Source organism: Colobus angolensis, unplaced genomic scaffold, assembly GCF_000951035.1.
Source record: "Colobus angolensis palliatus isolate OR3802 unplaced genomic scaffold, Cang.pa_1.0 Scaffold34, whole genome shotgun sequence".
Lineage (NCBI taxonomy): Eukaryota > Metazoa > Chordata > Mammalia > Primates > Cercopithecidae > Colobus > Colobus angolensis.
Window position 1 is genome coordinate 6835748 of NW_012116710.1, and position 17418 is coordinate 6853165.

General features: G+C 51.2%; 1 protein-coding gene across 1 annotated transcript in view; it reads right to left on the reverse strand.

Moving 5' to 3' along the window:
- Nucleotides 1-3617: 3617 nt before the first annotated feature.
- The window catches only part of FCGBP (Fc fragment of IgG binding protein), an 82815-nt gene continuing 69014 nt past the window's right edge, over nt 3618-17418 (reverse strand). Inside the window, exons 16-23 of the mRNA XM_011952535.1 lie at nt 16819-17418; nt 15561-16104; nt 13360-13931; nt 12219-12792; nt 10470-10669; nt 7007-7390; nt 3916-4184; nt 3618-3791 (exon numbers count right to left, since the gene is read on the reverse strand). Of these exons, the coding sequence (XP_011807925.1) occupies nt 3782-3791; nt 3916-4184; nt 7007-7390; nt 10470-10669; nt 12219-12792; nt 13360-13931; nt 15561-16104; nt 16819-17418 (3153 nt within the window). The 3' untranslated portion in view covers nt 3618-3781. The remainder of the gene's footprint in view (nt 3792-3915; nt 4185-7006; nt 7391-10469; nt 10670-12218; nt 12793-13359; nt 13932-15560; nt 16105-16818) is intronic.

Genomic DNA, 17418 nt, shown 5'->3' on the forward strand with positions numbered 1-17418 from the left:
ATGATGGTTTCCAGCTGCATCCATGTCCCTACAAAGGACGCAAACTCATCCTTTTTTATGGCTGCATAGTATTCCATGGTGTATATGTGCCACGTTTTCTTAATCCAGTCTGTCACAGATGGACATTTGGGTTGATTCCAAGTCTTTGCTATTGTGAATAGTGCCGCAATAATCTTAGAGGTCTTTTCATGTGTACCCTGTTCTAACCTTGCTTCCTTCACTTCATAATATATTATGAAGATCACCCCAGAACAGTTTATAGAGATCTTTCTTATATTTCATTTATCTGGATTACAGTCTGCTGTGTAGATGAAACATCATTTAGTCAACCAGTCCACCAACAGAAAATTGACTTAGTTGTTCCCAGTCTTTTTTCCTTACAAAGAGTGTTGCAGTGAGCAACCTGGGCTCACTACTGGTGGAGGGTGTCCAGGTTCTTGGCGTTTTGAACAAAGAATTGGACAAAACGCACCAACGAAGCAGCCAACAAAAGAATGATGCAAAGAAAGCCTAAATTATTGAAATGAAAAGTACACTCCACAGGATAGGAGCAGGCTGAACAGACACACTCAACAAACCAGGAAGCAACCAATCAGAGGCTGAAGTGAAGGTACAAAGTTAACACCCAATGCAAATGTCTAATGGGTCGGGATGGGTGGGGGACCAATCAGAGGCTGAAGTGAAGTTACAGGTTTACACCCCTATGCAAATGAAGACTAGGCCCATGACCAGTCTGATTGGTTGTGGGGGACTACCAATCAGAGGTACTTTCCATTTTTCATTGGCCATGCGGAAAGGGGAGGGGAAGCCCGCTGGGGTTGGGGGTTGCAAAGGGAGTAGCCTCTGATCCTTTTGTTACTTGGGTGTGGAAAGTTGGGATTTTCCTTTTGATTCAGTTCTAGGAAGTCAGTGCAAACTAGACCCTATTCTCCTGCCTCAGGCTTACATCCTTTTATTGCCAATGTATCTTTAAGTTGGATTCCTAGCAGTGGGATCACTGAATCAAAAGATAAATGCAGCCGAGGGGGGTGGGGTACTGCTCACGCCTGTAATCCTGGCACTTTGGGAGGCTGAGGTGGGTGGATCACTTGAGGTCAGAAGTTCAAGACCAGCCTGGCCAACACGGTGAAACCCCGTCTCCACTAAAAATACAAAATTAGCTGGGCACGGTGGCGCACGTCTGTAATCCCAGGTACTTGGGAGGCTGAGCAGCAGGAGAATCGCTTGAACCTGGGAGGTGGAGGTGGCGGTGAGCTGAGATCCTGCTACCACACTCCAGCCTGGGTAACAAAACGAGATTCCATCTCCAAAAAAAAAAATTTTTTTTTAAATGCACCTGCAATCTTGTTAGACACTACCAAATATCCCTTACGTGTTGGACTTACACATTGTGCATTCCCACTGGTAACACAGAAAAGTGTTCTGTTTCTCAGTCTAGTCAACAAATTATATTGTCTAATTTTTGTGACTTTGCTAATGGGTGAGAAGTAGTATTGCAGGGTAATTTAATTTGCATTTCTTTTCATATGAGCAGAATCAGACACTCCTTAGGTTTTGTTTGTTTGTTTTTTGTTGTTGAGACAGAGTCTTGCTCTGTCGCCCAGGCTGGAGTGCGGTGGCATGATCTCGGGTCACTGCAACCTCTGTCTCTCCGGCTCAAGCAGTTCTCCTGCCTCAGACTCCCAAGTAGCTGAGATTACAGGTGTGTGCCAGCACACTCAGCTAATTTTTGTATTTTTAATAGACACAAGGTTTCACCACGTTGGCCAGGCTGGTCTCGAACTCCTGACCTCAGGTAATCTGCCCGCCTCAGCCTTCCAAAGTGCTGGAATTACAGGCGTGAGTCGCGGCACCCAGCCACCTCCTTAGGTTTTAAGGCAATTTGTATTTCCTTTTCTATGAACTATTCCAATCATTTGCATATTTTTCTATTGGAATGTTGCTTTTTATTCTTTATTTTTTAGGACCTCTTAATCCTTTTTCTTGAAGGGAAATTGATCCCAGGCAATGGTTGACAGCAAAATTCAATAGAAAGCACTGGCTATGGTAGAGGACACATCCAGATTCACATCTGGGCTCCATTATTTACAAACTGTTTGCCCTTGGGCAAGTTATTTAACTTCACTGAGCCTATTTCTTTGTCTATTCCCATTTCATGGAGTAATTATGAAGTTCAGAAATACTGTACACAAAGAACATGACATACTGTATGCATTCAACATGTTTGGATTTCTCCCAATTGCCTGTTTATATCCTCAACCCATTTTTTTTCTTTTTCTTTTCTTTTCTTTTTTTTTTTGAGACAGAGTCTTGCTCTGTTGCCCAGGCTGGAGTACAGTGGCGTGATCTCGGCTCACTGCAAACTCTGCCTCCTGAGGTTCAAGCGATTCTCCTGCCTCAGCCTCCGGAGTAGCTGGAATTACAGGCACATACCACCATGCCCCACTATTTTTAGTAGAGATGTATTTTTTAGTAGAGATGGGGGTTTCACCATGTTGGCAAGGCTAATCTAGAACTCCTGACCTCAGGTAATCTGCCTGCCTCGGCCACCCAAAGTACTGGGATTACAGGCATGAGCCACCGCACCTGGCCAACCCAGTTTTTTCTAATTGGGTTATTGTCTTTCTTATTGAAGGATCTCTTTGCATATTGTGGATATATATATATATATATATATTTTTAGAAGCCTTCTTTTCTTTTCTTTTTTCTTTTTTTATTTTTTATTATACTTTAAGTTCTAGGGTACACAACGTGCAGGTTTGTTACATATGTATACATGTGCCATGTTGGTGTGCAGCATATTGTGAATATTAATCCTTTGTTAGGTTTATTGCAAAGCTTTCCTGCAAGTTTGTTTTTAGTTATTCATTCATCCAATATGTACTGAGCACCTACGATGTGACAGACTGTGCTAGGAGTTGCAAATAAAGTAGTGAATGAAGCAGATACCGTCTCTGCCCTTAAGTTATTTCTAATTGGAGAGAAAGTCAAACAAAATTAATTATAAAGTGTGACAAAGGCTAAGAAGGAATTTAGCAAAAGGGTGGGACAGAAGGGGATCCATGAAAGTGGATCCATCCAATCATTTATCTTCTCTTTATATTGAGACAGGGTCTCTGTTGCCCAGGCTGAAGTGCAGTGGAACGATCATGGCTCACTGCAGCCTTGACCTCTAGGCTCCAGTGATCCTCCCACCTCAGCCTCCTGAGTAGCTGAGAATACAGGCACGTGCCACCAGGCCCAGCTAATTTTTATATTTTTTGTAGAGATGGGGTCTCACTATGTTGCCCAGGCTAGTCTCAAACCCCTAGGCTCAAGCAAACCTCCTACCCCAGCCTCCCAAAGTGCTGGGATTACAAGCATGAGCCACTGTGCCTGGCCATTTATCTTCTCATCCATCCATTCTTCTAATCGCCTATTGTTGCCTCATCTTCCTAGTTCCCCATACACCATTTTCTCAGTTCCCCCATCCATCTCTTCATCTACCCATGCAATCATCCATCCATCCTCCCAGACCCCGATAAACATTCATCATGTGCCAGATTCCCCAGGCACCTGATACCTGCTGTGCAGGAGGCAAGTCAGGGTTGAGAAGGCATGAGACAGACACAGTGACATGCAGCTTAGCTTAAGAAATTTATTCAATGCTCTCACATTTGGCCTCTGCGACCCAGAAAAGTGGTAGAGCAGGGTAGGAGCACATGATGCATCCTTCAGCCACTGCAACCTTCAGGAGGATCAGGTCTTCTTCAGGAAGTCTTCATTCCTGGTGGACAACTGATCAGCCATAACTGCAAGAGACAGACACTTAGCACCTCCGCTTGAAGACTAAACACCCACCCTGACTGCCCTCATCCCATGACGATCCAGGTGCCTTTGCCCCAAGAAGCCTGGTTTCCATACTACATCCCTCACCATGGGGAGAAGTCCTGTGCTCTCCATTTCTCCATCACTGACTTCTCGGAGTCACGCCAATCATTGGTCTGGTCTCCGTCAAAGTTTCCACAGGCCCCACACAGTTTCCCAGCATGGTCATCGCTGACCATCACAGCCAGCTTCCCATTGGCTCCAAGCCACACCTGGACCCCTGCCTTCTGGTGGACTAGCAGGGAGCCATCAGTTGTACGACTCACGGACACAGATGCTAACTTCTCAGCTGGGAGATCCACTCGGAGACCATTCACCTGGTGGGGGGTGCCCAGCAAACACAGAGGTGAGGCCACAGCCATAGAATAGCTAGGTGTTACCAGGATAGAGACCCCAAGCAAGACAAGTTCATGGAACTAAATCAGAGGTGGGTGCTGAAAGAGATGAAGACCTGGATGTTTGCACTATTTGGAGCAATGGATACATGAGAAGATAGCTGGAGATCTGGATAGACGGATAGAAGGATGGAGAATGGAGGGATGGAGAGATGGACCTGCAGATCTACACAACACCCCAAAGTCGGTGGGGGAAGCACTTTGTACCAGACAGATAAGCAAACAAACAGACAAACCCCAGGGTCATCCTTATGGTTCTAGTTTCCTTTTCCTTTCTTTCTTTTTTTTTTTTTTTTTTTAAGATAGGGTTTTGCTTTGTCATCCTAGCTGGAGTACAGTGGTGCAATCACAGCTCACTGCAGCCCTGACCTCCTGGGCTCAATCAATCCTCCCACCTCAGCCTTCCGAGTAGCTGAGACTACAGGACTACAGGTGTGCACCACCACACCCGGCTAATTTTTGTATTTTTTTGTAAGGATGGAGTCTCACTATGTTGTCTAGGTTGGTTTTGAACTCCTGGATTCAGGTGATCTGCCTACCTCAGCCTAGTTCTAGTTTGCAAAATAAAACAAACTTTGAGCACATTCTATAAATTATTGGTTCCCTAACCAAAACAACGTTATCCTTTATTTTTGCAATGCTGATGTCTGAAGATAAGTAATGACTTTAGCAGATACAACAATCATGTGAGAAAATTACTTTTTCTTCATCATAGGCTGCAGATCCAGTAACTTCGTGAATTTTTTCCTTTAACTGTTGTCTTTTAGTTGGTGAATTAGCCCTTCTAAAGTTAGATTCTCTAGAGAAACTTCCTTGAAATACTTATCTCTCTCTCTCTCTTTTTTTTTGTAAATCCTTTTATTGTTTGTTTGTTTTTTGTTTTGTTGTTGTTGTTTTTGAGATAGAGTCTTGCCCAGGCTAGAGTGCAATAGCGCGATCTCGATCCACTGCAACCTCCGCCTCCCGGGTTCAAGCAATCCTCCTGCCTCAGCTGGGACTACAGGCATTTGCCACCATGCTCGGCTAATTTTTGTATTTTTAGTAGTGACTGGGTTTTGCCATGTTGGCCAGGCTGGTCTCTAACTCCTGACTTCAAGTGATCGGCTGCCTACCTTGGCCTCCCAAAGTGCTGGGATTACAGGCATGAGCCACCATGCCCAGCCCTCTAAATGCTTTTGTATCTGAGTTTTCCTCTGCCAGATGATTGGAGAGATGGGTAGATAGATCTGAAAAGACAGGTGGGTGGGTGGGTGGATGAATGGATGGATGGATGGATGGATGGATGGATGAATGGATGGGTGGATGCGTGGATTTGTGGGTGGATGGATGGATGGACGGACGGGTGGGTGGATGGAAGAAAGAAGGAAGGGAAGAAGACAAGAAGGAAGGAAATAGGAAAAAGAGACAGAGGGGTAGAATAGATGCTGGAAGGAAGGAGGGGAAAAGGGAGGATGGGCATAGTGAAGGATAGATGAAGACTAGTGGATGGAAAGTCTCAATAGGGTGCGAACTTTGCAAGTATAACGACTGAGTCCATGTCATCTCTGTTACCCAGCACATGGCCTGGCACAAAAGGAGCAGGGCTGAGTTTATTCACAAAACCAACCTTTTCCTGAGTACCCTCTAGGTGCCATGCCCTGATCTGGGTACTGCGAACGAACTGGTGACCAAGATGGACAGGATCCCTGCCTACCTGCGGCTTATAGTCCAGTGATGAACAAAGATGCTGAGCATCTTCTGGGAGTTTCCTTCTAGGAGCCTGGAATTTTGGTAGGTGGATACCAAAACCCCAGGCACTGAGTGAGACTCTAATGAACTTCCCTGGTAGACGACATTTCACGTTTCATCACAACTTTGTTGCTGGAGGAATGAAGCACATCCTGTGTGATTCTACCCAGACAGGACTCTCTGAAGCTTGCACCTGATTTCCCCTGGACTTTGTGTCATGCACCTTTTCCCTGTGTTGGTTTCACTTCGTATCTTTTCCCTATGACAAGTCTTAGCCCTAAGTACAACTATATGCTGAGTCCTGTGAGTCCTACTGAATCACTGAACCTGGGGGTGGTTATGGGAAACCCTGACACATTATGTGACCCCCCCGAGCCTTGACCAATCACAGAACTTCCTCCCTAAAGTCACAGTAATTGGCTCCAGGGGTGGGCATGTGACCCAAACTGGCCCAGTGAGATATAATCCTGGGATATTTTATTGAACCATTTTCTGTTAAGGTAGTTAAGCTGGTGGGGTATAGGCCTGGGCAGCTGAGGGGGTTGTCTTTACCCCTGCAAGTGGAAAGCCTGTTTGAGAATAAAGCTGATTTGGCAAATAGCAAGTCTCAGAGATGGAAGTACAAATTTCTGATAATATTGCCAGGGCACCTAGAGTCAGCCATTCCTGAGGCTCTATCCTTGGATTTTCTAGCTACATGGACTAATAAATTCAATTTTGCTTAAGGCAGTTTGAATTTGGTTTTAAGTCACTTGCAACCCATAGAGTCTCCATTCATACTAGTGTCAAGACTATTAAGTTATTGGAGTATGTTTTTGCTCCTCTAGAACTCAGCCAGAACAGAGGGACCAAGTTTGAAATATTGAGATAAATACAAATCCAGAGACTAAACCGCAGAGACCTGGATAAAGAAAACAGATCGCAAGACAGAAAGGAAGCCAGGAATGCGGGGGCACTGTAATTGGAAGAGCAAAAGCCCAGGGAGGACATTCCCCGCCCCCTGCTCACAAACTTACCCACACACCCTTGTTCGGGGTCACCGTCACCATCCCATCCTCGAAGAAGATGTGGATCTGGCCCACAGCCTCAGTTTTGCCATGGCAGGTCTGGACTTCAGCAACTACACGGTACCAGGGGATGGTCTTCTGTAGTCCTGGACAGCGGTAAGAGAGCTCATAGACACCAGGAGAGGTGGTGGCACCACGGGCCCCATCAAAGGTGGTGAGGTTGGCACCCATAGACAGGACACAGAGACCACGGGCGGCCCAGCAGTCCCGGGCTTCAGCCTTGACCTCACATACGCGGCCTGATGGGCAGCCAGCTGCCTGGCATGTCAGGCCAGAGCTTGAGGAACAGGAACAGCGCTTGCTGCAGTCTGAGGTCAGCAGGGAGGAGTTCACCTGTGCACAGAAAGGGGCCAGGTTATGGTGGTGGGATGGATCGCAAAAATGGCCACACTCCTTGAACCCTCTGTATCCATGCAGAGTCACTTTACAGACTCCCATTAAGAAATAGAGTTTATTTCCCCCTCCCTATGAATCTGGGTTGGCCATAAGACTATATTTAGGTGAATGAAACATGGAAGAAGCAATATTGTGACAGGTTTAAGCCTAGACCTCAAGAGACCTTACAGCTTCTCTTTTCTCTCTCTCTCTCTCTTTCTCTCATACACAGAATCCTGCCCAGCCACCATGAGAACAAGCCTGGGCTAGCTCCCTAGAAGATGAGTGACCCCATGGAACATAGATAACTCTTCCAGCTCAGGCCACCCTAGACCAGGCAGCCTTCAGCTGACCCACCAGGTGAAGATATTACACATGAGCAACCCCAGAGCGTAGCAGAAGAACTGCCCAGCCAAGTCCAGCCTAAACTGCAGTCACAAAATTGCAAACTAAATGAATAATTGTTTTAAGCCACCACGTTTTGGAGTGATCTGTAACCCAGCAAAAGCTAACTGATACAGGTAAGAAATGAAGAAATGTAATTAACAAAATAAATGCCATCTCTACACTAATGATTCCACATCTCTAGGCCAGACCTCTACCATGAAGGCCAGACTCACAAATCCAAGAAGACTTCTGGCATAGGCAGAGGGGTCAGAGCAGGAATGGGGAAGCACAGGGAGCGGAGGGGTTCAGAGGAGGTACCTAACCCAGCCTAGGGGATCAAGGATGGCTTCCAGTGAAGAGCAAAATTTGACTCCATTTGCAAGCAATGCAAGTTAGCACTGCATGTTAATGGATAGCCTTGGGCTGACTTCTCTATATCACAATTTCTTCATCTGTATAATGGGGAAAATAGCCATAGTATCTATTGCAGAGGATTGTTGTGATTATTAAATGGATTAACATCCATAACATGGCTGGGAGAGGTGGCTCATCCCTGTAATCCCAGCACTTTAGGAGGCCAAGGCAGGAGGATCGCTTGAACCCAGGAGTTTGAGACCAGCCTGGGCAACATAGCGAGACCCCATCTCTACAAAAAAATTAGATAGTTAGCCAGGCATGGCAGTGTGAGCTTGTGGTCCCAGCTACTCAGGAAGCTGAAGCAGGAAGATCGCTTGAGCCCAGGAGTTTGAGGCTATAGTGAGCCATGATCATGCCACTGCACTTCTGCTTGGGAGACAAGAGTGCGATCCTATCTCAATAAATAAAAAAATAATACCTATAACAAACATAGTGCATAGTAAGAGCTCAAAAAAATCATTAACAAGAATAAATCAATTCTTCAATTTAATTCATATTATTAAACAATTATTAGCTGGGCTACCTATTTGCACTGTTGTAAACTGCTATTTCTTTTTTTTGCTCTTTTTTCTTTCTGACATGGAGTCTCGGTCTGTTGCTCATGCTAGAATGAAGTGGCGCAATCTCAGCTCACTGCAACTTCCGCCTCTCCGGTTCAAGCGATTCTCCTGCCTCAGCCTCCCGAGTAGCTAGGACTACAGGCACCCGCCACAATGCCCAGCTAATTTTTGTATTTTTAGTAGAGACGGGGTTTCACCATATTGGCCAGGCTGGTCTCGAACTCCTGACCTTTTGATCTGCTCCTCCTCGGCCTCCTAAAGTGCTGGGATTACAGGCATGAGCCACTGCACCATGCTATAAACTGCTCTTTCTTTTTACTGAGTGTGATGAACATGCAGGGCAAGGCCCAGTGCTCAGTGGGTACCTTTCCTGTATAATCGTGCCTGATCCTCAGACACCTATGGTACAAAGATGGTGATTAGCCCCATTTTATAGGTGAAGAAAATGAAGTTCAAGGAGGGGCCAAATGATGCCCCTGCCCCAAGATATCAGGTCCTAATCCCTGTAATGAGTAAGTGTTACCTTATATGGGAAAAGGGTGTTTGCAGATGTGATTGAATTAAGGATCTTAAGATGGAAAATTTCTCCTGGATTATCTGAGTGAGCCTTAAGTGCAATCACGTGTATCTTTATAAGAGGGAAGCAGAGGGAGATGTTATGACACACTCAGAAGAGGCAGAGGTTGGCGTGATGTGGCCACAACTAAGGAAAACCTGCAGCAACCAGCAACTGGAAGGGGCAAGGAACAGATTTTCCCCTAGATTTCCTTTTTCTTTTTTTTTTGGATACGGAGTCTCGGTCTGTTGCCCAGGCTGGAGCACAGTGGCGTGATCTCGGCTTACTGCCACCTCCGCCTCCCGGGTTCAAGTGATTCTCCTGCCTCAGCCTCCTGAGTAGCTGGGATTACAGGCACGCACCACCACGCCCGGCTAATTTTTGTATTTTTAGCAGAGACAGGGTTTCACCATGTTGGTCAGGCTGGTCTTGAACTTCTGACTTCGTGATCCACCTGCCTCGGCCTCCCAAAGTGTTGGGATTACAGGCGTGAGCCACCGCACCCGGTTCTTTTCCTTTTTTCTTTAGAGATAAGATCTTGCTCTGTCACTCAGGCTGGAGTGCAGCAGTGTGATCATAACTCACTGCAGCCTCCAACTCCTGGGCTCATGCAATTGTCCCACCTCAGCCTCTTGGGTAGCTGGGACTATAGGTGTGCACCACCATGCCCAGCTAATTAAAAAAAAAATTGTAGCGATGGGGTCTCATTATGTTGCCCAAGCTGGTTTTGAATTCCTGGGCTCAAGTGATCCTCCCGCCTTGGCCTCCCAAAGGGCTGGGACTGCAAGTATGAGCCACTGGGCATGGCCTCCCCTAGATTTCTCTGCAGGGAGTGCCACTTTGCCAACACCTTGATGTCAGTCCAGTGATCCTGATTTCTGACTTTTGGCCTTTGGAACTGTGGGAGAATGAATTTCTCCTGTTTAAGCTGCCATGTCTGCGGTAATTGGTTACAGAAGCTACACAAAACTAATACGGGGAGGTTGCCTGCATCAAGTCACACAGCTGGGAGATGGCGGTGGCTCCTCTGTCCCCAGCCTTGAGGAGGTCAGCACGGAATTTCTGGGTCTCTCTCAAGCTCTTCTACCCTCTCTGCCCACCCTAAGTCCCTACTCACCGGCAAGTATCGGCCATTATGGGTGCAGCCACAATCTTGGACAGGGATGCAGACACCCTGGGAAAGCAGGAAGCGGTCATCACACTCACAGCCCTCAAAACAGCGGGTGGTGCAGCCCGTGAGGCCAGAGAGAGCTGCACAGGAGCCCTGGCAGGTGTGTGTGCAGATGGAGTAGTGGCTGTGGGCGGGGCACTGGAGCGCTGCAGAAAGAGGAGGCAGGGCCGCGTCACACCTCCAAAGGGTCCTGGATAACCACTGGGGCCTACTGCACACCCAGCCCTGTTTTAGGTAGCACTGAAGACACAAGTATTGAGAAAAGCCTCAACCCCAGTCCCACAGAGCTCACGTTCAGTGGGACAGACAGGAACAGCCAAAAGTGAACACGCTGCCTCAGGGAGTGTAGACAGAGCGGTCAGGGCAGGGATGGGGGGACACAGGCAGAGAGGTCAGGGCAGGGATAAGGGGGCACAGGCAGAGAGGTCAGGGCAGGGATGGGGGGGCACAGGCAGAGGGATCAGGGCAGGCACTGGGGGGCATAGACAGAGGGGTCAGCACCAGGGTGGGGGGCTATAGACAGAAGAGTCAGGGCTGGGATGGGGAGGGCCATCCCAACAGAGGGTTGAGGGCCAGGGTAGGGGGCACAGCCAGAGGGGTCAGGACCAGGGTTGGGGGCATAGGCACAGGGGTTGGGACCAGGGTGGGGGGGCACAGGCAAAGGGGTCAGGGCCGGAATGGGGAGGGCACAGACAGAGGGTTGAGGGTCAGGGTAGGGGGGCACAGGCAAAGGGGTCAGGGCTGGGATGGGGGGGGCACAGGCAGACGGGTCAGGGTTGGGACAGAGGCTGTACGGACCCAAGGGAAATATCTGTGGTAAGTCCCTGGTCTCTGGCTAAGCAATTGGTGGATGGTATGGCTGTTCTGCAATGCCCACCGGGATTGGGGAAGGAGCATCAGGCTGGGGGTGATATGCTGATTTTATTTGGGAACACATCAGGTGAGAGGAACTCTAAGGACACCCAGGGGAAGGTGTCCTGGACACCCTCACAATTACCTCAGACTTGGTGGCTTAAACAGGAGAAATTCATTCTCCCACAGTTTTAAAGGCCAGAAGTCAGAAATTAGGATCACTGGACTGACAGGAGAGAGTTCAGGGCTTGAGACAGACAGACCAGGTCCACAGTCAACACTGAGAACAAATCTAAGGCCGCGGGTGTGGACGACAGCCCTGGGTATAGGTCCTGCCCAGGGGAGACCTGGCTCTGACCTGGGGCCGGAGGGGCGTTGGTTTGTCCTGAGAGTCTCAGGTGATGCCTCCCCTGGGGATTTGAATGAGAGGTACAGTCCTAGTTTAGGGGGTGTCTACTAGGCTGCAACCTTGTCTTGGGGGGATCTAAGGGGATATGATCTTGTTAGGGGGTAGAAGGAGGGTCTGTGTGAGCCATAGATCTCCCAACCCATCCAACTATGCCTTTCAGGTCACTGCAGAAAGAGTCCAGAATAGAGCACTAGGGAAGAAGTGAACTTGAGGTTTGAGGAGAGTGGGCCCGGACAAGAGGCTGAGAAGGAACAGTCAGAGGGGTAGCAGGGAAGCAGGGAAGCCAGCGGACTACGCCATGGGAGAAGCAGGTATGTGGGCGTGGGGTGGGAGGGGGTGGGGAGAAACCACTTCGACATGCGAATAGAAGGAATGGGCCAGGAAGGGCCCCTACATCTGGTCTAGAGTTCTCTGAGGGACCCACGGACACTCACGGCAGAAGCTCTCTGTCCTCCAGGGCTTCACGGCCAGGCCGGCTGCCTGACAGGCCGCCGTGTAGGCTGCCAGGCTGCGGCACAGGAAGGCTGTGTCACCCTTTTGCGCGCACAGGTCGTATACGCATTGGCGGAAGTACTCAGAGGGACTCAGCACAGCCTGGCAGGTGGCGAAGGGTCCCTGGGGGTTCCGGAGCTGCCCGCAGGCCTTGTTGCTCTCATAGGGTGCAGTCTCCTCTGCCGAGCACACGGGGCAGCCTTGGGGCCCGCAGCCCTCGCCACAGCCCTTGGAGGAGCCGGGCGCCCGCCATGCAGCCCCGAAGGTCTCCACACTGGACGCTGCCAAGCCATTGGGCAGGACAAAGTCATCACTCCAGTTGCCATTGAAGTTCCCACAGAGGCCACAGAGCCTTCCACGGAAGGAGCTGGGGATGGACATGAGGACGTGGGCATCGCCATCAAAGAGAAGCCGCAGCCCCTTGGTCGTCTGCAGAACCATGTTTCGGCCTTCGGCGGTCACCCGCACGCGGCCCACAGCCACAGGCAGGGCCACAGCCTCGCCGTCCACGGTGACCTGGGTGGAAGGGTCAGGTAGGTCAGGAACTCACAGAACCACAGGCAAGGCTGTCCTGTCCCACTCCCAGGGCAGAGCTGCATCTCCCTCAGTCCCATTAACATCAGGTCATGTTTCCCTTAAACTTCTTGGGCCCCAGGCCTGGCGTGGTGACTCACACCTGTAATCCCAACACTTTGGGAGGCCAAGACAGGTGGATCACTTGAGCCCAGGAGTTCGAGACCAGCCTGGCCATCACAGCAAGACCTTATCTCTACCAAAAAAAATTAGCTAGGCATGGGGGGCTGAGGTGGGGGGATCGCTTGAGCCCAGCAGGTTGAGCCTACAGTGAGCTGTGATCACGCCAATACACTCCAGCCTGGGTGACAGAACAAGACCCTGTCACAAAACAAAACAAAAATCTCCCTGGGTGGGACCATTCACCAGACCTTCCAGGATAAGCTCAGAGTTCCCAGGTTGGAGGAATGTCCCTCTCATACCTACAGGGTGGGGTCATGGCTCCTTCAGAACCCCCTAGATGGGGCTGTGTTGCCTTCAGACCCCCAGGGCAGGCTCCCATGGACTCACCTGCTGCCCTTGAGCTAGGCTGACAACCTGGCCAGACACAGTAACCAGGAGGCGCTGGGGATCTCCAGCTGCGTTCTTTTCAAGCACAATGGAAAAGTCCTCATCCCCAGGCTTTGGCTGGCAGACTTGGGCCAAGACATAGGAGCAGGAGCCATGCAGGTCGAAGACACGGCCGTCAAGGGTGACGTAGTGGATGCCCCCATTGGCCAGGCAGCGGCCACAGCCTGTGGCATGACAGGCCTGGACACCATCCTCTAACCGGCACTCCTCATGGGGCCCACAGGCCGCGCCCCCCTGGCAGGTGACATGGCCACCTGGCCCACACTCACAGCGCCGCTCACACTCAGGGCCCGGGTAGAAGGCCTCACCCAGCGGGTAGTAGCGGCCATCATAGAGGCAGCCACACTGGCCCACAGGTACACAGGTGTCACCACTGAGCACGTAGCCAGCATCGCAGACACAGCCTTCACGGCAGGCCGACTCACAGCCCTCAGGTGCTGAGAGGCTCGGGCAGCTCACGGGGCAGGAGTCACCGCAGAGCTCGTAGTGGCTGTGGGCAGGGCACTGGAAGGCTGCGGGGACAAGATGGGCATGAGTCAGGTAGGCATTTGAGTTGAGGTCTGGGGAGGCCCTGAGTGGGAAAACTGCTCATGTCAACTTGGGTGTCTCCGGGTATGCACATGTGATCCAGGACATCTAACTGGGGGTCTCAGCGTGGGACCTGGAATGGGAGGGGACATGCCCAGGTCTCTCTGACCAGTATATGTGTTAGCCTGACCAAGTATTTCTAAAGATCAAATGACTCTGCTTGCCTGATTTTTATTTATGTTATTTATTATTATTATTATTATTATTATTATTATTTTGAGACAGGGTCTCACTCTATCTCACCCAGGCTGGAGTGCACAGGCACGCTAACAGCAGCCTCCACCTCCTGGGCTCAAGCAATCATCCTGCCTCAGCCTCCCGCGTATCTGGGACTACAGGCGTGAGCCACCACATCTGGCTAATTTATTGGTAGTTTTTTGTAGAGATGGGGTCTCACTGTGTCAGCCAGGATTACCTGGGTGAAATGGATCACTCTTATCTATTCAGGGTGTGCAAGACCAGAACTGACTATGGGTATCTCAGGGTGTGAATGTGACTGGGGTATGGGGCCACATGTATCTCAGGGTATGACTCTGCCTGAGGGCACCTAGCTGTGGGTGCCTGACCTGGAGCATCTCCCAGAGTCCTTCTGACATGGTCTGTCTAAGGCTGTGCCTGGGTGAAGTTGGCAGGATACCTGTGACCAGGAGACCTGCCTGAAGGGAACCGCCTAGGACTATCTAACTATGCACCTGTGTGGATCTGCCCAGGGCTATGTAAGGGTCCCGATTCTATCTGAGTGTATCTAACCTGTTAGTCTCAGTGTAAAATCTGAGCAGATACCACGGAAGGCAAGCGACTAATTCTATATGACTAGGTGTATTTCAGTGTGTGCAGAAGACCAGGGCCCTGTGACCAGCTGTAACTCACAAGGTCTTCCTAACCAAGGGTACCCTGCTATGTGACTGAGGCAGGGTCAGTCATCCCAATCTACATGCCTTGGATGTCTGAGAACATGGATCACCAATCCCCAAGAGTGTCCTGGACCCCGGGATTCTGACTAGGTGTTCCTTTTCTTTTTTTCCTTCTTTCTTTTTTCTTTTTTTTGATCTGATGTCTCACTCTGTTGCACAGGCTGGAGTGCAGTGTTGCATCTCGGCTCACTGCAACCTCTGCCTCCTGGGTTTCAGTGATTCTCCTGCCTCAGCCTCCCGATTAGCTGGGATTACAGGTGCCCGCCACCACACCTGGATGAATTTTGTATTTTTAGTAGGGACGGGGGTATCACCACGTTGACCGGGCTAGTCTTGACTTCCTGACCTCAGGTGATCTGCCTGCCTCGGCCTCCCAAAGTGCTGGGATTACAAGCGTGAGCCATCACAACCAGATTCTGACTAGGTGTTTCTAACTGACTCTCTCTCACTGCAGTACCTGACTTGGGGCATTTCAGTGTGTGAGGGCCAAGGTGTTTCCTGACAGGAGATACCCAGCTCAGAGGAAGGAAGGTGGCCCCTGAGCCCCATGGAGGAGGAAGGGGCTGCTGTCTTACAGTCCTGGAAAGGAAGGGCAGGGAGAGACTCTGCTATGGGGACCATGCATGGAGCAGTACTCACGACAGAAGTCCGGCCGCCTCCACTCGCCGAGCTGGGCCCCAGCGGCCTGACAAGCTGCCACGTAGGCGGCCACTGCAGGACAGAGGCCTCCAGGATGGCCCTGAACTTGGCAGGCGTCCAGCAAGCAGCCCTGGAAGTACTGCGAGGGCGGCACAAGGCAACGGCAGGACGCCAGCGGGCCATCGGTGGCGGAGATCACGCCGCAGGCGTCCGGGCCGGCGAAGGACTCCTGCTGCTCTGGGGTGCACTGCGAGGGGCATGGCCCAGACGCACATTCTCCGCAGCCCTGGGCGCCGCCCACCTGCCATCCAGCAGGCTTCCCGTCCACAGCCTTCAGGTCGTCTGCGGGGTCCTGGTTGTAGTTCCCGCATAAGCCACAGAGAGCGCCCGCGTAGGCCGCCGGCACGCGCAGGCGCACGAAACTGTCCCCATCGAAAGTCAGCGAGAGCCCTGAGGTTGTGGTCACCACCACGTCCGCGCCGCTCAGATGTGCGTGCAGGAGCGAATCCAGATGGAAGGGCAGAGCCACGAACACGCCGTCCACCTGCGGGCGGGGGTTGGGGGAGCGGTAAGCAGAGCGAACACGGGTTTGAATCCTGGCCCCACCACCTACTAGCTGTGGGACCCTGAGCATGTCACCTCCCCTCTGAAAATAATAATGAGCATCTATAGGCCGGGCCTGGTGGCACAGCCTGCAATCCCAGTACTTTGGAAGGCCGAGATGGGAGGATGGCTTGAGGCCAGAGGTTCAGACCAGCTTGGGCAACACAGTGAGACGCCCATCTCCACAAAAAAATGAAGAATTAGCCAGCGTGGTGGCGTGCGCCTTTAGTCCCGGCCACTCGGGAGGCAGGGGCCAAGGTGGGAGGATCGACTGAGCCCAGGAGTTCTAGGTTGCAATGAGCCCTAATCCTGTCACTGCACTCCAGCCTGGGCAACAGAGTCAGGCTAAGAAAAAAAAGAAAGAAAAGCAAGAAAGAAAAAAAGAAAGGAAAAACAAAGAGCCTCTATAGGCACGTCACTGACTCCTCATCCTTCTCTAAAGCAAGTACTTAGACCAGTTTACGGAGGAAGACAGTAGCCTGAGGGAGGAAGAAGCCCCGGTGCCAAGCCATCAGGCTCCTAGGCCTATCCTCTGACCCTTCCATCATGCCCCAGCTAAGCTGTGAAAGGTGCCCAGGGGAATGGTGAAGCCCTTACCATCTCGGGCAACCCCAGAGCTGGCACCCGCTCCTGTCTGGCCCACAGCCCTCCTCACCTGTAGCCGCCGGGGCCAGCGGGCACTCAGTGTCAGGCTGTGGTTGTAGATTTGCAGGGTGACACTGCGGGTGTAGCTGACAGCCTGGCTGCCCCGGTGCTCATTGGCTACAGTGACAGTGAAGTTCGCAGCCCCGGAGGGTGGTCCGTGGCAGGGTGCACTCAGCAGGTACTCGCAGTTGCCTTGGAAATCGAATCGGTGCCCATCCAGAGTGACGTAATGGGGGTCACCCCAGGCCTGGCACTCAGCTGTGCTGACGGGCTGGCAGCCGTGCTGGCCGGATGGCAGGAGGCCACACACTTCACCCAGCCCACAGCTGGCAGGTGTGCAGACCAGCGAGCCACCCCCAGGCCCGCAGCGGCACCTGTGGGAGCAGGTGCCATCAGCCCAAAACTCACTGCCCGCCTCGTGGTAGGTGCCGTTGGCCCAGCAGCCGCAGCCGTTGTTTAGGGGAACACAGCGGTCAGCACTTAGCACGAAACCGGCGTCGCACTGGCAGCCCTCCACACAGGGACCCTCGCATGCGGCTGGGGTCGCAGGGGGCGCAGGGGACGGACAGCTGGCCGGGCAGGGTGGGCCACAGACCTCATAGTGGCTGTT